Source organism: Salvelinus sp. IW2-2015, linkage group LG1, assembly GCF_002910315.2.
Source record: "Salvelinus sp. IW2-2015 linkage group LG1, ASM291031v2, whole genome shotgun sequence".
Classification (NCBI taxonomy): Eukaryota; Metazoa; Chordata; class Actinopteri; order Salmoniformes; family Salmonidae; genus Salvelinus; species Salvelinus sp. IW2-2015.
In genome coordinates, this window is record NC_036838.1 from 7,460,140 (window position 1) to 7,482,125 (window position 21,986).

Below are 21,986 nucleotides of genomic sequence, written 5' to 3' on the forward strand. Positions count from 1 at the left end.
TTTTTTTGTAGTAATAATGACAATTACAACAATACTGAATGAACACTTATTTTAACTTAATATAATAGATCAATAAAATCAATTTAGCCTCAAATAAATTTGGTTTAAATAATGCAAAAACAAAGTGTTGGAGAAGAAAGTAAAAGTGCAATATGTGCCATGTAAGAAAGCTAACGTTTAAGTTCCTTGCTCAGAACATGAGAACATATGAAAGCTGGTGGTTTCTTTTAACATGAATCTTCAATATTCCCAGGTAAGAAGTTTTAGGTTGTAGTTATTATAGGAATTATAGGACTATTTCTCTCTATACCATTTGTATTTCATTAACCTTTGACTATTGGATGTTCTTATAGGCACTTTAGTATTGCCAGTGTAACAGTATAGCTTCCATCCCTCTCCACGCTCCTCCCTGGGCTCGAACCAGAAACACAACGACAACAGCCACCCTCGAAGCAGCGTTACCCATGCAGAGCAAGGGGAACAACCACTCCAAGTCTCAGAGCTAGTGACGTTTGAAACGCTATTAGCGCGCACCCCGCTAACTAGCTAGCCATTTCACATCGGTTACACGAGCCTAATCTCGGGAGTTGATAGGCTTGAAGTCATAAACAGCGCAATGCTTGACGCACAACGAAGAGCTGCTGGCAAAACGCACGAAAGTGCTGTTTGAATGAATGCTTACGAGCCTGCTGCTGCCTACCACCGCTCAGTCAGACTGCTCTATCAAATCATAGACTTAGTTATAACATAATAACACACAGAAATACGAGCCTTAGGTCATTAATATGGTAGAATCCGGAAACTATCATCTCGAAAACAAGACGTTTCTTCTTTCAGTGAAATACAGAACCGTTCCGTATTTTATCTAAGGGGTGGCATCCATTAGTCTAAATATTCCTGTTACATTGCACAACCTTTAATGTTATGTCATAATTACGTACAATTCTGGCAAATTAGGCTGCCCAAACTGTTGCATATACACTGACTCTGCGTGCAATGAACGCAAGAGAAGTGACACAATTTCACCTGGTTAATATTGCCTGCTAACCTGGATTTCTTTTAGCTAAATATGCAGGTTTAAAAAGATATACTTCTGTGTATTGATTTTAAGAAAGGCATTGATGTTCATGGTTAGGTACACATTGGAGCAACGATACGCACCGCATCGATTATATGCAACTCAGGACACGCTAGATAAACTAGTAATATCATCAACCATGTGTAGTTAACTAGTGATTATGATTGATTGATTGTTTTTTATAAGATAAGTTTAATGCTAGCTAGCAACTTACCTTGGCTTACTGCATTCGCGTGACAGGCAGTCTCCTCGTGGAGTGCAATGAGAGGCAGGTGGTTAGAGCTTTGGACTAGTTAACTGTAAGGTTGCAAGATTGAATCCCCCGAGCTGACAAGGTGAACATTTGTCGTTCTGCCCCTGAACGAGGCAGTTAACCCACCGTTCCTAGGCCGTCATTGAAAATAAGAATGTGTTCTTAACTGACTTGCCTCGTTAAATAAAGATTAAATAAATACCGATTTCCGATTGTTATGAAAACTTGAAATCGGCCCTAATTAATCGGCCATTCCGATTAATTGGTCGACCTCTAGTCCATATATGGTAGTGTTGTGGGTAATTTGTTTGTTTTTAAAAACAACTAATTCACCATGTCAGTTCCATTATTTGAATTCCAATTTGTTCCGTTTTCTTCTGTGAGCTCAATGTGCACATTGCGCTGCAGTTTCTCTAGAGATAAATCGCATCATGCCCGAACTGTGCGATGGGTTAGGCAGTTGTAGTTTCCAACAGGCCAATGTTCTACATATTTTAGCGCAGAAAAAATTATAATTAACTACGATGACCATAATCCATTGCACAACTACTTGTCCTGTCTGTTTCTTTTACCGCATGCTACGGAAGAGACAGAAGAAAATACATGATCTAAGTGATTGATAGTTGGTATTGAAGAACTACTAAAATAATGATTTTGTCAGACCGCATAGGTAGCAGTTTTATAGAGATGAGATGATGACTGAATTAAATAATAAAGTTGTAATATACACAACAACAGAAATATTTTATTAAAGTAAAGTAATGTGAACAGCTGATGGTTAATAAGTAATTGGCAGTCACTTGCATCGTGGGACTTTTATTCATTGTTTTATTCTGTTGTTACAGCATTTAACCCACATAGTGCATTTAATGTTTAAAAAAATAATTGAAATGTGATAATTGAACCGACCTCAAAATGCACTAATCACTCAGGACTAATGTATGTGACTAGCATACTGCTGTCCCTCTCCCACCCGCCTCTGTCAGATTATCATAGTGGATTTTCCACTGCCGTCCCAAAGCAATATCCTAAATATGTCCAAACCCCTCCTATTTGGGTAAGTAGGCCTTAATCAGTGGGGCAGTGGCAGGTTGGCTGGCTGGTTGTGTTTGAGTGCCTCTATCTCCTCCTGTGCTGGCTTGGCCTGGCTGTAGGCTCTGGGGGCTGTGGCACTGCTCCAGCAGGCTTCACTGGGAGGAGGTCCAAGATAGCAGGACTGAATGCCTCTGAGGCAGAGAGAGAGAGAGATGGTTGGATAGAGAGGCAATAGTCATTGGTGGGGTGGGGTTGAGGAACTGTGGAAGAATATGGAGGCAAAAGGTCAAGAAAGGGGAGGAAAGAGATGGCGAAAGAATGACGGCGATAGAGGAGAGAGAAAGGTGACAAAGAAAGAGAGGGAGATGGAAGACGAGGAGGGACATGGCTGTGCTGGGTGTCCTCCTGTCTTCTATACGTAGCCAAGTTAGCCAAGACAGTCCAGCTGAGCCAAAGGTCCCTGGCTCTGAGAGTGTGAGGAGCTCCATTGTCTAACACCAGAGAGCCTGCCAATGACTCCTCCTCTGCCCAGTCTGTCTCCCTCTCCATCCATCTCTCTTTATCCTGCTTGCTCTCTTTCTCTCTGCCCCTCTTTCTCTCATCTCCCATCTCTTCTCCCTCGATCTTTCTTGCTCGCTCGCTCACTCTCTCTCTCTCTCTCTCGCCCTCCCCCCAGTTAAGTGAATACTACTCAGTCATGTTGAAGGGCCATAGGAACCAGTACAGCCATTCCATGACAACTTTACTCTCCAGTCCCAGTTTGGCTTGGCTCCAAACAGTTTCCTCCTCTCCTTCATGACAACTGATCTGATGAAAGAACAAATGGGATGGTTGAATGTGATAGGGTGTTAAGGCTATCCAATCCTTTTACCGATCAGTGGTCTCGAGGTGACGACAATAATAGGAAGCTGTTGTAACAGCTATTAGGCTATGTATGCTATTGCTGAGTCTTTTTAGATTGGGACTTGTATCTGTAGCCTGGTCCTAGATCTGTTTATGTTTGACATGGCAATGACCGTAGGACTGTGTTAGAGAGTATAAACAGATCTGGGACCAGTCTATTGTAACTGTGCAATTGTGATGGACTCGGATACAGACTGAGATCCAGTTCTCTGTTGGTGTGCCTCCCATTGAGAATCAATGGTTTGAAATCTCCCCAGTGAGTCTACTTACGACCGGCTCCTGCACTGTGGAAATCACATTATGTCTGAAAGAGCATTTTACACACTTTCTCTCTCACATGCACATAGACAAACACACCACACACACACACTCCATAAGACACTGGCATTGGGAGAGCGATCCCAGACTGGGCCCCCTAGGAAGATACTTTAGGCTGCTGTCAAGGCTTCTCCACCACCCACCCATACATGCTGTCCAGTGACAATTGACATAGGAAGTAGGCTATCATTGATACCTGAAACAACCCGTTTTTCTTTGTCACCATCCCCCCCCCCCTCCCCGAAATATGAAATAACCTGCTTCATTACAGAGTACAACTTAAATGTCTCCTCATGTGGTCCTGCCATAGAGTGGAAGTCACACATTAATACAGGCCAATTTCTTTGTTTTTACCGCATTGAGCAGTTGTATAAGCCGTGACAATTTTTCGCTATGCGGCTATCATTTCAGATAAGTCTCATTTTGAGGCGGTGTTCAATTCAAAGCACAGCTGGGTGCTAATGTGCTCATTCCCAGACAGACTACATGGCCATTCCTATAGTATAACCCAGAGAAAAGCACAGTCAGTAGCAAGCTTTCAAGCATAGGTTTGAGAGTTTGATTTAGAGGTCGACCGATTAATCGGAATGGCCGATTAATTAGGGCCGATTTCAAATTTTCATAACAATCGGTAATCTGTATTTTTGGACATCGAATATGGCCGATTACATTGCACTCCACGAGGAGACTGCGTGGCAGGCTGACTACCTGTTACGCGAGTGCAGCAAGGAGCCAAGGTAAGTTGCTAGCTAGCATTAAACTTATCTTATAAAAAACAATCAATCTTAACATAATCACTAGTTAACTACACATGGTTGATGATATTACTAGTTTATCTAGCTTGTCCTGCGTTGCATATAATCGATGCGGTGCCTGTTAATTTATCATCGAATCACAGCCTACTTCACAATCACAGCGCATTCACGAAAAAAGCACTGTCGTTACACCAATATGTACCTAACCATAAACATTAATGCCTTTCTTAAAATCAATACACAAGTATATATTTTTAAATCTGCATATTTAGTTAATATTGCCTGCTAACATGAATTTATTTTAACTAGGGAGATTGTGTCACTTCTCTTGCGTTCTGTGCAGCAGAGTCATGGTATATTAAGCACTTTGGGTTGCCCTGCTCGTTGCGAACTGTGTGAAGACCATTTCTTCCTAACAAAGACCGTTATTAATTTGCCAGAATTTTACATAATTATGACATAACATTGAAGGTTGTGCAATGTAACAGCAATATTTAGACTTAGGGATGCCACCCGTTAGATAAAATACGGAACGGTTCCGTACTTCACTGAAAGAATAAACGTTTTGTTTTCGAAATGATAGTTTCCGGATTTGACCATATTAATGACCTAAGGCTCGTATTTCTGTGTGTTATTATAATTATATGATTTGATAGAGCAGTCTGACAGCGGTGGTAGGCAGCAGCAGGCTCGTAAGCATTCATTCAAACAGCACTTTCCTGCATTTGCCAGCAGCTCTTCGCTGTGCGTCAGGCATTGCGCTGTTTATGACTTCAAGCCTATCAACTCCCGAGATTAGGCTGGCAATACTAACGTGCCTATAAGAACATCCAATAGTCAAAGGTTATGAAATACAAATACAAATCGTATAGAGAGAAATAGTCCTATAATTCCTATAATAACTACAACCTAAAACTTCTTACCTGGGAATATTAAAGACTCATGTTAAAAGGAACCACCAGCTTTCATATGTTCTCATGTTCTAAGCAAGGAACTTAAACGTTAGCTTTCTTACATGGCACATATTGCACTTTTACTTTCTTCTCCAACACTTTGTTTTTGCATTATTTAAACCAAATTAAACATGTTTCATTATTTATTTGAGACTAAATTAATTTTATTGATGTATTATATTAAGTTAAAATAAGTGTTTATTCAGTATTGTTGTAATTGTCATTATTACAAATATATATATAGAAATCATGCGATTAATCGGTATCGGCTTTTTTTGGTCCTCCAATAATCGGTATCGGCGTTGAAAAATCATATTCGTTCGACCTCTAGTTTGATTCTGCTGGCAGAATTGCGCCGGGATCAAATCAGAAGATGTATCGATTTTAGCGTTCTCTGTCAGTGTGGGATGAAGCTATAGCGAATGCATAGGCTGACTGACTCTACTCACTATCGCTTGCTGGCGAGAATATGAAAAATGCTTTGAGTTATAACTGTTTTATAGGCTAGTCAATAAAACCGTAGTTTATGCTCAGACCGTATATGAGACCGTCAAGGTGTAGCTCAGAGGTGCATAACTCAGCGCCTTGATTTCTGCTGTCCTGCTGGTTTCAAATTCTACCTGACTGATCACCATTCTCTATAACTCAGATTTTTTTGTGTTGTCCTTGATAGTGTTTAGTCTGTATACTATAATATATATTTGATATAATATATATATTTGATATTTTTGGCTGAACGTTTTAAAGATGTTTAGTTTTGCCACAATTAAACATTTTTAGACATACATAATATGTATTTTAATTATCTAATCAATTAAATGAATCAATCAATCTGTGTCCTCTCCCTTCTCCAGAGGAGATCCTGGACCGGCTGAGGGCCAAGCAGGAGGAGGAGCTGGAGGAGGTGAAGCGCCGGGCGGCCGAGGAGAGGGAGAAGGCGGAGGCGCAGAAAACTCTCCGGAAGGAGGAGGAGACGGAGGGGGGAGAGCCCAAGGAGAAGACTGATGAACTCGAGAAGAAGGGAGGCGAGGAGGGAGCAAGGGAGGGTAAGGTTGAGAAGGACAATGACCAGGCGACCAAGGAGGGGACCACCATTACAGGTAAGAGACACACACACACACACACACACACCATCTAACTACAGCTACAGCTACATCGTGGTCCTACAGGCTCTACGGCCTGTTTGATATTACTATGTCTTGATATAGAGCGACGAAGACCTAATTAATTATTGATCCGTTTCCCACAGCTCTCTTCTCTTTCTGAGCCAATTAGAAATCCCTTATGTTGCTTGTCAACACATCGGAGACCACTTTGTCATCTTAAAACAATGCCTTCAGCAATACTGCTGATAACCCCTCTGTAATAAGCGTACTCACAAGTTTTACACAATGCCTGCTAGTCTTATTACAATACAGCATCTTCTATATACACACGCTGGAAGTGCTTGTTGTGCATATTCCACACAGTCTGATACATACACTTTGACCAACTCTGTTTGAAATGTGTAATTTTATTGGCCGCCATCTTGGCACTAAAAGTTCCAAGATAATTACGTTCTAGTGAGAATGCACATTTGAATGGAGTTAGAATGTTTTCAACATGTAGCATAGTTTGCCAAATTCTGAATATCTGCGACTCTGATTGTAGCTGAGCTGGCTCCCTCTACTGGTGAGGGCTCCATCCCTGAGGGAAGTAAGCCTGATCTTCTGGCTCCACAACCCACCCTCCCCGCAACAGAGGCCACCAGCCCTGCCGTGGGGGGGCAAGACCTCCCTACTGGGGCCCAAGAGCCTGGGGACGAGGCCCTAACCAACATGGAGGGAATGCAGGAGGCTGAAGGTACCAAGGGGGTGGTGTCACTGTGAACTTTGAACCCCATTCATCAACCCCCTCCATTAACTTCCTGTGCTTGGGTTGTTCCTCTCCTCACATCCCGCCTTCCCCTTGTCGGACCACTCTACCATTGGTCGCTGTCCCTCTTGCATCCCTCATTTCATTGGCTGTCAAGCACCTCAATAATTTATCCCGCAAACTGCAGGATTTTTCATCTCTTTCATACACCTGAATTTCAGCCTCGTTATTGAACACTTGTCGCAACTCTGCTGGATACCTGCTTTTATTTCATTCCAAAATAATGCCTAAAGCTAATTTCTTTGATATGCAATCAGACTGAATAGCTTGGCATGAATCACAATGACTTTCAGACATAGCATTTGATTCCGAACCTTGCGGGCGCTATTTAACCAGTCAGCAGAAGTGCATCGCTTCTGGCTCGCCGGCTTGTTATCATTATCATCAGTGTGCCCACTGTTGGATGCTTGCCCTTAGAGAACATGTCTCATTGTGAAGTTTAACCGTCATGGCTGCCATGATTCATATCCATCTTCATGCGTTGCATTTGAATAAAGAGCTTTACCTTTACTGTACTACTGGTGTAAAACAGGGTGTGTTGGGTTTGGCCATATGTTGCATTCCTGTCATGTTGACACTGTACCTTCAATCTTTCATTGGATTGGTGTCTTATCTGTTGACATCCATATTCACCTCTGTGTAGACGTTGACCTTAGGCTCAGATCTACAATCAGCCTTACCCCTCCCTCACCATTTTTGGAGGGAAACTTAGAACTGACCTTGGATCAATGTCTAGGGGAAACGTCATCCTACTCCCCCATGCTCATCCCCTAAAGGGGTGATTGGTCATGCCTTTAATGCATGGGTCCAGATCATTACTTTGAATCATCATACCTCTATTGGCTGTGTAAAAGGCTGTATGTGGGCGCTACAGGAATGTCACGCATGCTGCTTCATGACACTAGAGGGAGCTATTTCATGTCATTTGAACTTTGAAGGGACTGTCTATTGGGTCTTCTCTTGAGAAGTCCACATCCCAGGCAAACAAAAATATGTAGATTTGATTACGTGCCACAATCCAAAATGAATGAGAAGGGTAGGCACCGTATAATTTCCTAATTCTCTGGTGCTTATTCGTTCGTTGGGTCGAGGCATATAGCTGGATCTATATACATTATTTTATTTTTTATTTATTTTATTTCACCTTTATTTAAGCAGGTAGGCAAGTTGAGAACAAGTTCTCATTTACAACTGTGACCTGGCCAAGATCAAGCAAAGCAGTTCGACACATATAACAACACAGAGTTACACATGGAATAAAACAAACATGCAGTCAATAATACAGTAGAAAAATAAGACTATATACAATGTGAGCAAATGAGGTGAGATAAGGGAGGTAAAGGCAATAAATAGGCCATGGTGGCGAAGTAAATACAATATAGCAATTAAAACACTGGAATGGTAGATTTGACAGTAGATGAGTGTGCAAAGTAAAAATACTGGGGTGCAAAGGAGCAAAATAAATAAATAAATACAGTAGGGGAAGAGGTAGTTGTTTGGGCTATTTATAGATGGGCTATGTACAGGTGCAGTGATCTGTGAGCTGCTGTGACAGCTGGTGCTTAAAAGCTAGTCAGGGAGATAAGTGTTTCCAGTTTCAGAGATTTTTGTAGTTCGTTCCAGTCAATGGCAGCAGAGAACTGGAAGGAGAGGTGGCCAAAGGAGGAATTGGCTTTGGGGGTGACAAGTGAGATATACCTGCTGGAACGCGTGCGTGCTGCTATGGTGACCAGCGAGCAGAGCAAAGGCGGGACTTTACCTAGCAGGGTCTTGTAGATGACCTGGAGCCAGTGGGTTTGGCGACGAGTATGAAGCAAGGGCCAGCCAACGAGAGCGTACAGGTCGCAGTGGTGGGTAGTATATGGGGCTTTGGTGCCAAAACGGATGGCCCTGTGATAGACTGCATCAAATTAGTTGAGTTGGGTGTTGGAGGCTATTTTGTAAATGACATCGCCGAAATCGAGGATCGGTAAGATGGTCAGTTTTACGAGGGTATGTTTGGCAGCATGAGTGAAGGATGCTTTGTTGCGAAATAGGAAGCCAATTCTAGATTTAACTTTGGATTGGAGATGTTTTATGTGAGTCTGGAAGGAGAGTTTACAGTCTAACCAGACACCTAGGTATTTGTAGTTGTCCACATATTCTAAGTCAGAACTGTCCAGAGTAGTGATGCTGGGATGATTGAGTGGGATGTGGACTCATCTTGACATATGACTAACTTTGACGTCGGGAGAATATGTGTCAAACTTGGATTTTGCAGTATAACATCCCTTTAAAGCATGATTGTAAATAGAGACTTATGTTGTGATTTTTTTTTTGTGATTGGCAGAGAAGGCAGGTTCTGTGTCTAGCTCTCCCAGGGGAGAGGGGGTCCCCAGCCTGAGCCAGCCCTCTCAGCCCGGTGGTGAGGAGAACAGCAACAGCAGCACTATTGCCAGGGATGCCCCCAGGGTCCCGGAGGAGCCCGACCTAGCCGACAGGTCCTCTCAGTCCTCTATCAACAGCCAGGACGACCAGGGGGTGAACGGCGAGACTGGTGGCAAGCGGTCGGCAGTCACTCCGGGCGGCCGCATGGTGACCCGCCTGCGTAACCCAGAGAGTAAGCTGAGCCAGCTGAAGAGCAAGAAGGTGGAGGAAGCCGTTCACGAGGCCAACAAGGGCTACAAGGAGGGCAAAGAGGTGATCACTATTCATCTACAAAAAATACTGATTAGCCATTGCATTTCTAGCTATCCTTAGGTTGTTGCCCGGTGTACCAAACTTTGTTTGAGATTACTTTATATTTTTCGTAATCGTGGGCCAAATTTTTTTATTCTAAGAATATCATGCTTTTATTTCAAGTGTCGCTCGTCTGTTATCGAAATATAATGTATTTGATTTACCTTTGATTTGACCCCCCTCTCCTCACTCCAGGTACTGGTGGTGACCCCGGCGGGCGACGTGTCGCGCCTCAGCACGCGCAGCCTAACAAGCAAGGAGGTGGTGATGAAGGGCACACTCAGCCACTTCTTCAAGCTGGGCCAGGAGGGCAAGTACCGCGTCTACCACAACCAATACAGCGGAAATACTCTGGCCCTCAACAAGCCCCAGCACCGTGAGGACCTGGACAAGCGGCGACACCTCTCGCACAAGGTAAACTTTAAGATAAAACGTATTTTAAGATCACTTTAGCTTGCACACACCCGAAGGAGTCAACAGAAACTTGAACAGATAAACACTTGCGATAAGTTTTAAGTTCAACTGTTTAAAGGGATACTTTGAGATTTTGGCAATGAAGCCCTTTATCTACTTCCCTAGAGTCCGATGAACTCGTGGATACCTTTTATGCCTTTGCGTCCAGTATAAAGGAAGTTGGAGGTAGCTTTGCGAGCCAATGCTGACTAGCGCAATGACTGGAAGTCTACAGGATAGCAATTGCACTAGTTAGCAACTTTCTTCAAACCGCACGCAGAGACATAAGAATGATATCCATGAGTTTGTCTGACTGTGAGGGAAGTAGATAAAGGGCTTCATTGCCCAAAACTCTGAAGTATCCCTTTAAGTCTATGTTGCCTCCTTTCAATCATGTTTGTATCTTGTACAGTACTGGCCCTATATCCTTGTTTCATTTTAGCTGGGTTTTTTTCTTCTGTCTTTCTAATTGTTGCTCCTTAAAGCATTTTTTATTTTGTTTTAGATGTACAGTGCTTTGTGATTTCCCCTTGTAATGAAAAGCTCTCCACATATAAAACGTTTATTTTATTATTCAGTTTTGCATGACGCCGGCAGGCGACTTCAAGTGGAACGGCTCCATCCACGGCTCTAAAGTGCTGACCATCTCCACGCTGCGCCTCACCATCATCCAGCTGGAGACCAACGTGCCCGCACCCTTCATGCACCCCAACTGGGCCTCACACAGGTACGGATGGAATGTGGGCTCTGGGTGTTTTTGAGATCCTAGTTGGTTGATTTATATGTTTTGAAAGAATATGATCAAAATGTTCTTAACCCATAAGAGTCTAAGCCAGGGGAGGGCGGGGTTCTAAGTTATATGGAATTGTTTTAAGAAGGTCATACCAAGGATCATTTAGCTATTTGATTTAGAATTTTAAGACTCCTTGAAGTATAAAAAACAAAATTGGGAATGATTATATTTTTTTGCTTTACTGCTGTAAGCCCATACAAATGTGTTGAATAACATATTCACTACATTGAACAACAGTCCCCCCGGAAAATCAAAGGGAAGTTTGTTTTGAAGTGTCTGTCCTATATCTGAGATATAAGAAAGATCAGGAACATACATTTTTTTTAAACATTTATTTAACCCCTCATTTTTGGCATTAAACCGTCTCCATATAAACTTCCATAAATGTTTTCAACTGGTACCGGGGGACCTTCAGACGAATCTTGTGAGGCCTGTGGGTGTCCTAGAACAAAACAATCGACATGTATATGTTCGTGAGAGTCTCACCTTTCCACAGAGGACTCATATTAGTTTTGTTGCCCAAACTGTTCAGACGCTACAGACAGAAGTTGGCAGATCGGCTGTATCGACTTCAGACGAGTCCCCTCGTAGAGCAAAACGGAGAACACCATCGTGTTTGTGGGAGTCATCTTTCCATAGTTTTGTAGGTCAAACCGTTTAGATGCTACAGACGATTTTGTGAGAAGACCGATTTTCGCGATGTCTCATGGTCTGACAAACACCGCTCTAGCCCTTTCGCCGCAGATGCAGAAGTGCGACATAGGCGGGTGAGGTCGATTGAGACGGGTCGATTGCAAAAAAACAGACATCTCTAGCTTAAACAGTTTTTTATTTGTATTTTTTATTATGCTAGTTAGATTCATGCAGGGGGCGTGGACATCGACCTTAGGGGGTTAAGTGTTCGTTTAACCATTGTGTGCTCTTTCCTCGTTAGGGGAGGGGTGCACAGGCTATTATTCAGATACTAATTTGTGACATTATTTGGTGATAACATATTTGTTTTTACATGTTCATTGACGTTAGCGTGCTCTGCTCTTGTTCAGTTCTGACCCCAGCAGTCCCACGTGACAAATAAAGTCACACTGTCATGATTTGATGTCACCATGCTTCCATATGATGGATAACACCATTGTCTGACTCCCATTGGCTTTGTTTTGGTTTTCATCAGGAACAACTGGATTAAGGCGGTGCAGATGTGCAGTAAGGCCAGGGAGTTTGCCCTGGCCATGGCCATCTTGGAGTGTGCCATCAAACCTGTGGCCCTGCTCCCTGTCTGGAAGGACTCTCTGGGACACACCAGGCGAGTAGACTCAAAGCGCACACACACACACACAGTCACGTCTTTCACTTTAAATTGGCATCAAGTCAAGAGAACCTATTTTACCGTGTTATGTCATCCTTACATGTCATTACCACTTCAAATAACGCCTTAATAACATTTAATCGTACAAGTCTGCAGCCACTTCCAAGTCTGACTTCTTATAACCAGTGTAAACCCTAGACCAGTGGCGGCTGCTGACTACTCGGGGCGCTGGGTGGTTAGAGATGTCAACAAAGCAGCGTGACATAAATACAATGCCAAGTTTTTGAACGAACGGTAGTTTCTTTGAGAAGATACTGTATATAAAGCGATCTGTGTATTTGAACAGCAGCAGAAATACACCTATTTCACTTTCGCGTGTAAAAAACAAAAACAAATGACCACTGCCGAACATGCTGCCGCTGTTTTGAACAAATTAGATTATACTATTTAGAATCAGCAGCCAGCTCACAAACAAAGTGCACCAGGAAGAACGCAACAAGCATGCAGATGCAATAAGTGAAAACATATTATCTAACTGGGGATAACTAGCTAACTGGGGATAACTAGCTAACATAATGTCATAAAGAAATAAGTGAAGACACATTGTAGTTACCGGAGTTGTAACTCCAGTTCTATGAGTGGAGCGGAGCCCCATAGGGGAGCTCTGCTCCTAGTGGTTTACCCCGCTGCCTAGGCAGCAAATAGCCGGAGAAAAAATTATGCACACACCTGCAGCCAATAGGAGTACAGATCTCCCTATATAAGGGACGCTTCCCCTTCAATCAGCCATCCGAGAAATGATCTTCAGCGAGACTGGGGGTTGGCAGGGACTTAAGTCCTATGGGGCTCCGCTCCACTCATAAAACTGGAGTTACAACTCTGGTAACTATCGTTCTATATCGTGGAGCTCTGCTCCTAGTGGTTTAAGGCAACACTCTAAAATGTACTCCCTGCCTAACCTAACACTTCCCAACTTAATGAAAAGGTCTGTTCCATCAATGGCTGCGACCAAATCCCGCAATACTGTAACACACTGTGAAAACAGACTGTCACAATGTACTGCGTCATCAGTCTAATCCGCCCTACTCAGTCCCGAGGCACCGGCAATGACTAGTGGGCAGATAATACAGAATATGAGTCATACTAATCTGTACAAGCAGATAATGAACTCAACACTCTGTCGGTATTAAAGATGGGTCAAATAGTACTGTAACACCAGTTACAGAAACTATATCCCTAATCCTTCCACCCAAACACAGTCATAGACCTGTGGGCAGGGTAAAATACATGATTCTACTGTGCCACCCCAGCCAGGAGTCATGTCATGTAGTCCTTCTAATAGGAGAAAATGGACCTAATGGAAACCCTGTCCATTGATCCTGCGTTTCCCTCCTTAATGCTAGCCTTCCCATCAGCAAAGCTGAGTACAGGCCTACTCACTGATTCCTCAGTGTAACCCGCCACACTTAATCGATAGGCAAAGCCAATGATTCGTGGGCAGATAACAGAATATGAGCCAGCTACTCTGCCTCAGCAGATAGATAGATACCTCAATATTCCATCAATTTCAGTGACCGGTCTAATAGTAAAGCAACACTAGTAACAGCACTATTTCCCTCATCACTCTGCCCCGACACAGTGATACACTGGTGGGCAGTCTAGACATTCCCTGCCGTACTGACGGTGTCAAACAAAGGTCATGTCACACGTGTCTTACTCTCTGACAACTAAGAGAGCGGACCTAATGGGATCCCTGCCCAATAGTTCTGCATCTCTTATTAACTCAAGTTCTCCCTTCAGCCACGCTGAGTACAGAACGTGCTAGAGAGTTAGACGACAAGTCTAACAGGTAGAATTAGATAAAAGGAGATGGTGACGACCAAGACGCCGCTGCACAAGTATCCTCTACCCCTGTTCCTCTGAAAAGGGCCGTAGACGCCTCTACTCTACGAGTGCGGCCGCCCTGCCGCCTCATAAGCCGACCCAATGCCTTCGCAAAGCCAATGAGACAGCCGCTGTTTTGAAAGTTGTCTGCCAAGTGTGCTAGCGCCGTGACACACAAACAACTGAGGCGATGACCTAACCATTGCCGTACCGGGCACAGGCAATGAAGCCTCTCCTCTCCGCTCCACATGAGGAGGGGGGGGAGAAAGCCCATAGCACAACGGTCTGTGACCTATATGAGCTCTTATTAACCTTCAGCATAACTCCCGGGTTAAGACGTTACACCGCTCTGCTCAAGTCCCCATTGATGGCAAGGCAGTCGGGTCTCGTCGAAAGAGCACACAAATCACTGACGCGCTTGGCTGTAGTCAAGGCAAGCAACAGTGCCGTCTTCAGAGACAAAATCTTGAGGGGGGTTTGATTCAATGGCTCGAACGGCGTCTCGCAGAGCGCCTCGAGTACCAAAGTTAAATCCCACTGGGGCAGCGTGGCTCTACCCGCTGTCCTAAGCCGCCGCGTTCCCACGTTGCGACCCCGTGGGGTAGACACGAAGTGGGTCAGAAACAGCAGAACTGTCTCCAACTCCAGGAGGTTGATGTGGCGTCCCGAGGGAGGCTACACACCACGTACCGCCCGAGCCTGACATGTCCTTCCCCATCCAGTCAGACAAGCGTCTGTAAACACTGGAATGTAGGAGGACACTCTGCCCATTGGGACCCCTTGCGTCAGAACGCACGAGTCTCTCCAATAGTTCAGGTCCGCTCTGAGCAAGAGGGGAACTCCCAACAACCAACGACGGTGCCTCACTAGGTCGAGTCGTAGTTGGGCAAACCATCGCTTTGTTCTGCGCATTTCCAGAAGTCCCAGCGGAACCACAGAGTGGGAGGACAACATGAGTCCCAAGAGTGTCATGACGGAATGCGCCGTCACCATGTGATTCGGATGAAACCTTCGTAGGGCTAGCAACAAGGTAGCCTGCCTAGGATCCGAAATTCGAGCCTTCATAGTCAGTGTCTAGCTGTAATCCCAGGTAGACAATTAGATGACTGGGCCACGGTGTGCTCTTTTCCCAATTCACAGCGAATCACTGTCTGTGTTGTGTGTGAGATCGCCAGCTCTGCTGACGGGGCGAGAACCAGTAGGTAGGCTAGTAGCCTTATCCCTTATTTGGAAAAGGTGCAAGGTGCCAGGGCGTACCCGAATGGTATACTCGTATGCCACCCCTTGGAAGGCGAAACGCAGAAACTTCCTGTCACGCGGATGCATTGGCACATGAAGGTATGCGTCCTTTAGGTCTAGGCTTACACAAAAGTCCCTGTTGTGGATACATTCCAGTAGATGTTTTGTCGTAAGCATTCGAAAGGGGAGTTTGCTACGCTCTCGTTGAGAGTGCGTAAATCCAATATCGGCCTCTTTCCCCCTGTCTTCTTTGGCACTCGGAAGTAGAGTGAATATAGCTCGCTGTTCCTATGCTCTTGGGGAACTACTGTGACCGCCTCCTTTCGCCAAAAGTTGCGTAATCTCTTTCACAAGAGTGGCTACTTTCTCTGGCATCTTCATCACCGTCTCCACCACGCCCGAAAAAGGGGGAGGAGTTTGGTGGAATTGGATGGCATAACCCTTCACCAGTGTTCGACTTATTCCTCTATGGCCCAAGCTCCGCTGTCCCTTGACTCTGAAGTGGTGGGACAGCCCAGGGTGGGCCCCCCTCGAAAGGGGGAGTAAATATTGGCCCGTTCTGTGAGAAACGGGGGCACCAACACTTTGGTTTTATGTGTAACCTTGTGGTTCCAGCCCTCCGTGAACACAGCACTGGTCTGAGCTGCACTGACTGAGGCGCCTGCCTGAGTCAGTGCACCGTCCCCCAACAGTGATTCCGTCATCGGCCCAGCATGGGGCTGTGTACGCAAGCTGTTCCTCAAACCCTTATCCACATTACTCATTAGAGTGTGTGTGGTATAGGGTTGGGATTATTAGCGCATTCTGTGAGAAACGGGGGCGCCGCCACTTTGGTTATACATGTAACCTTGTGGTTCCAGCCCTCCATGAACACAGCACAGGTCTGAGCTAAACTAACTGAGGTGCTCGCCTGTGTTAGTGTGCCCTCTCCCAATAGTGATTGCGTCATCGGCCCAACATTGAGTCTGTGTACGCGAGCTGTTCTTTAAACCCTTAACCACATTACTCCTGAGAGTGTGGTAGAGGGTTTTTATGAGGTATAGCATGGCGGCTCATCAAGAGCATCCGCTTTGCTGCCCTCATGTAATTTTCCTTCAACATCCTCATGTGTGCTCAGCTACGCACCCCTGGTGGGCTGTGCTACACACAGGTTGGTGAGAGATAGAGAGAAGGAACCTGAACGGTCTCGAGTTTGTTATGGAAAAGAGGTTCTCTTGTCACAGTCAGATGGAACACATTCTTTATTAACAAAGGACACATTAGCTCCTCCATCCCTTTGCAGGGGTGGGGGATGAACAGTGGGCGATGTCACTCGAGGTGCTGCGCTCTCTCCCGTCATGGTCGTCGTCTCTTCTGGCTGCCCCTAGGCCGCCAGGGCGACGAGATGAAGACCTCTCCTGCCGCTGTCTTCTCTGGTGCTGCCGGAGGGTCACGGCCCGCTCTTGGTGCACCAGACTTTCTGCGACCACCAAAGTGGCCATGGATCTCCCCGCCGCATACAGCCGACGTCTGTATGAGATGGAGGATGGCGCCGGAAATTCTCGATGCTTCCTCTATCTCCTCTCCCGATAGCTCAGTCTTACCCGTGGTGAGACTGGATAGAGAGGCCGCCAGGAGGGCAATATTGTTAGCTGCTGCTACAGCTTACACTCCTAGAGTGAAGGACTTCCCTACCAGCTGGACTGTAATTCTGTCCTTCGTCCTGGGTAATGTGGGTTTCTTGGACGACGGCCAGGAGCTCGAACCTGGAACGAGGTACACAGCCAGGACGTCCTCGAGCCTAGGGATCTCCTGAAGCTGTTCACCGTCCGTTCTGGTGAATGGGATGTACGCCTTCATCAGCGCTCTGGCTGTTAAAGGCGATTCCCATGCACCTTCCGCAGACTTAGTGAGTGAGGGCATGGCAGGTGCCAACGGCACCACCGCCCGTCTCGGACTAGATTAAGGGCCGCCTCCGGGTTGGGGGGAATGAGGGGCAGTACAATCTCTAGGCTACTCGCGGCCCGCTCAATGAGCCCTGTAAAATCAGAGCGCAGAGAGGCCGTTGCGTAGGAGGGGGCTGCTGAAAACTCAGAGCCCGTCTCTTCCTCACCCACGGATGTGAAATTCCCCTTGCTCTCCCTAGGGAGGGGGGTCATTTCAGCATTGGTCGGTAGACTGGGCTTTTCCGGAGAAAAAACCCAGACACTTCCCAGCATCCTCGTCATCTCCGGAGACGCCGTTGTCATATGTTGCCTCAGAATCTGAGGCTAGCACAGACATGGCGTCTTCCAGAGGGAGATCACCCTTGAAAAATGCCCACCGCTGTTTCCTTTCCTTGAAAGAAAGGAGGGTGCATCTAGGGCATTCCAGGGGATCTGTGAAGCCGCCCTAGCGTGCTGCGAACCCAAACACACAAAACATAAGTTGTGTGGGTCCGTAGCTACCATAGTGGAGCAACGACGTACTCCTATTGGCTGCAGGTGTGTGCATAATTCTTTTCTCAGGCTATTCACTGCCTAGGCAGCGGGGTAAACCACTAGGAGCAGAGCTTCCCTATCGGGTGGAGCGCCACGATATAGAGCTAACTGGGGATAACTGGCTAACATAATGTCACAAAGAAATAAGTGAAGACACATTATCTAACTGGGGAGAACCAGCTAACTGGGGATAACTAGCTAACATAGTGTCACAAAGATGATCACGCGGACTGAGGCATGTTGCGGGTAGCCTCAGAGAATACTATTGATTTATACACGGATTCTGTGAGTGTGTTTATAAGGAAGTGCATAGGAGATGTTGTACCCACTGTGACTATTAAAACCTACCCTAACCAGAAACCGTTGATAAGAAAAACTGAAAGCGTGAACCACCATATTTAACCATGGGAATATGGCCAAATATATGGCCAAATACAAACAGTGTAGTTATTCCCTCCGCAACGGAATTAAACAAGCAAAATGTCAGTATAGAGGCAAAGTTGAGTTGCAATTCAACGGCTCAGACACGAGACGCATCAAAGCTGCGACCGAGAGACTGATTGTTAAACAGCCAACTCTAGCACAGAGAGGCTGCTGCCTACATACAGACTTTAAATCATTGGCCACTTTAATAAATTGATCACTAGTCGCTTTAATAATGTTTACATATCTTGCATTACTCACATGTATATGCTGTATTTTATACCATCTATTGCATCTTGCCTATGCCGCTCTGTCATTGCTCATCCATATATTTATGTGCACATATTCTCTTTCACCCCTTTTAGATTTGTGTGTATTAGGTAGTTGTAGTGGAATTGTTAGATTAATTGTTAGATATCGCTGCACTGTCGAAAACAGAAGCACAAGCATTTCGCAACACTCGCAATAACGTCTGCTAACCATGTGTATGTAACCAATACAATTTAATTTGACATTATCTAACTGGTGTATAACTAGCTAACATGTCACAAAGCATAGTGCGCTAGGCAGTTAACTTTCATTCTGAAATAACTTCATATTTTCCGAGTTAGTCAAATATTAGTTTTGAAAGACTTGAAATTGGCATGGGAGCTAGCAAGCTAGCTGCTTATCATACTGATTAATTTGACCAAAAAATAAACCAAACCGATTATTAATGTTTCTCAAAATTTGCTCATGCTTTGTGATATACCCGGTGTTATGCTGTTTTTAGTCCACATGTTGCCCTGTCACCTACAGTACAACCTCTGTCTCTTATACACATCTAGATGTGTATAAGAGACAGGTGTTATACTGTATTAGTCCCCATAGCATGTTGCCCTGTCACCTACAGTACAACATTATGAACCTGTCTCTTATACACATCTAGATGTGTATAAGAGACAGCCTACAGTACAACCTGATGATCACCGTGGGGGGGGGGGGGGGGGATGCAATTGGCCAGCCTCCGTCATGCTTTTTTGTTCGACCAGATCCTCGATGAGAAGGTTCTAGCTAGTGTATCCCTCTGTCCTTCGACTCTTGTTGGATGTACTTGTCCGGTTTATCAAGTCCCAGGCTCCCATGACTGTTAGTATTATTTATATAGAGGTTAATCTGTACCTCGTAGATCAGATCTAGTCTCACGTGGGGAAGTAAGCCATCTGGTGCGAGACATTTGAACCGTGTATCGGTGAATCGTTACATCCATGGTGGGCCTCCCGAGTGGCGCAGCGGTCTAAGGTGCTAGAGGCGTCACTACAGACCTGGGTCGATCCCTGGCTGTATCTCAACGAGCCGTGATCAGGAGTCCCATAGGGTGGCGCACAATTGGCCCAGCGTCGTCCGGTTTGGGGTGGGGGGGCTTTACAAGTAGGCCGTCTTGGTAAATAAGAATTTGTTCTTAGCTGACTTGCCTAGTTAAATAAAAAGTAAAAAATCGTATGAAGCAATGCATTCAGTATGCACTCAAAGTGATATGCTTGTATAAACATTGGAATATAGTGCCTTCCAAATGGAGGGTATTGTGTGCCATATGGAACGTTACCCCACTCTAGCAGCTCCTCCGGCCCCTCCCGTCCCACTAAGACCAGTTTACCCAGAGGTGATCAGCAGCAGATCCAATGGCCCACCCCCGGCGTGTAGCGCAATATTTATATGCTGGGGGAAACACTGCTACCTGTTCTACTCCTCTTTAAAAGACTTGATTATGGTATAGTAAGGGTGGGTATGTGGGTGTGCAGAGTCAGTCATGGGGCTCACATCGTTTGTGTGTGTGTTGCTCGGAGCCTTGCCAAGAGCAACGAGGGAGTTACCCTCCTCTACTTTATGATCCGGGCTACCCCAGACCTTTCACTCACACCAGAGTGCATTGAAGGAAGCCACTTTTGAACTGACTGTGTTTGCCTTTCTCTCTCGTCCCCCTTTCTGTGCCACCATGCAGGCTACACCGTATGACGTCCATGGAGCGGGAGGAGAAGGAGAAGGTGAAGAAGAGGGAGAAGAAGCTGGAGGACGAGGAGACCATGCAGCAGGCCACCTGGGTCAAGTACACCTTCCCCATCAAGCACCAGGTATTACACACAATCACAGACACCCGCACACACACACACACTCACTCAGACACCCACACACACAGTTAAGGGCTGCTCCACATGCACAGACACATTTTCATTTGGCCCTTTTTACCGAGCGAGCTCAGGCCCTTTTAAGTCGAAGCTCTACCACTCTATTTATGACTGGGCCGTTCACCACCACCCCTAATCGCCAAGACGTGTTTAATTGCAACTTCCTGCCTCCCAGAATGGCAACCGCTGCTAAAAAGCCCTTTGAGGCGTGAGTGTCAGAGCTCCGGTGCGAGTGTCATCTTTCACATAGTGGCCCTGCTAGATGTGTTTACTTAATGGTGGGTGTAAATACCCTCAGGCCCTCTCATTTCTCTCTCTCTCTCCCCTCCCTTCTCTCACTCCTGTCCACTTCCTTTATCTCTCCCTTTCTCTCTCTCTCTGCCCGCTTTCTTCATCCCTTTGTACCCTCTCTCTCTCTCCGTCATTCCGCTCTTTCCGTCTCTCTCTCTCTCCCGTGTGAAGGTGTGGAAGCAGAAGGGAGAGGAGTATCGTGTGACGGGCTGGGGCGGCTGGAGCTGGATCAGCAAGACGCACGTGCACCGCTTCCTGACCAAGCTGCCCGGCAACACCAACGCCAACTACCGCGCCGAGCTGGAAGGTCAGRAGGAGCGTTCTAGTTTGTGTCCTCTTCATAGAGATAGATAGAGCTCTCKTCTTTGTATCTGTGSCTTTATMGCATCTGTGACAGCARTMGCAATGTCAATMCAAAAAKWYWATWWWWRCKAAWWYYYYWRRTRWWRCKTCTKTYWMWTMMMMTMWYYYAYAWKWKYYYYWWRWSWGMYSAKAWYTYRACSRWMKMSTSWKARWCKRCRRCTRRRWTRTRWWWWMRSSKAAYWMMTGWGAYAWYTYRGKWWRWKWWWTMWWYWSWCARYMGYMAWWYRSRRCRSTGWYAWWMWSWCTACTAATATAAATGTGMCTATGATAACTKAAACKTGTATGTTTTCTTCRTTRYCAGCTGCCAGACGTGGRGAGAAATGCAACTTGCTGGACTTGGGTCCAAGGCCAAGGTTGTTCAAAACAACTGTAGCTTCAGACCCCCAGGGAAGCAGAAGACCCGTAGAGAAAGATGGGGTTGCTACCACTACCACCCCAGAGCCCTCAGCAGACCGCCTGTCGGAAGAGAAGACGACGGAAAAGCTAGAGGAGGGAAAGAAAGAAGAGAGTGACGGGCGAGCGAAAGTGAAGATGCAAGACTCCACTGCAGAGGAGGCTGATGACAAGATGGAGGTGGACCTTAGCCTCTCAGACTCAGGACAAGATGATGAAAAAGGTGAGCGCTTTTATAGACTGTCATTGACTCCCTTATTGATTGTTAGCTTTAACTTCGCTAAATAACACAT

The 21,986-nt window shown here is 45.6% G+C and overlaps 1 protein-coding gene across 3 annotated transcripts in view; it reads left to right on the forward strand.

Moving 5' to 3' along the window:
• Window positions 1-21,986, forward strand: part of LOC111958004 (nucleosome-remodeling factor subunit BPTF) — a 53,577-nt gene that overhangs the window by 10,542 nt on the left and 21,049 nt on the right. For all 3 annotated transcript variants that reach the window (XM_070435407.1, XM_070435421.1, XM_070435450.1), the window contains exons 4-12: window positions 6,150-6,395; window positions 6,946-7,137; window positions 9,539-9,888; window positions 10,123-10,341; window positions 10,959-11,107; window positions 12,342-12,473; window positions 20,463-20,592; window positions 21,109-21,244; window positions 21,602-21,916. In XM_070435407.1, coding sequence (XP_070291508.1) covers window positions 6,150-6,395; window positions 6,946-7,137; window positions 9,539-9,888; window positions 10,123-10,341; window positions 10,959-11,107; window positions 12,342-12,473; window positions 20,463-20,592; window positions 21,109-21,244; window positions 21,602-21,916 — 1,869 coding nt within the window. The remainder of the gene's footprint in view (window positions 1-6,149; window positions 6,396-6,945; window positions 7,138-9,538; window positions 9,889-10,122; window positions 10,342-10,958; window positions 11,108-12,341; window positions 12,474-20,462; window positions 20,593-21,108; window positions 21,245-21,601; window positions 21,917-21,986) is intronic.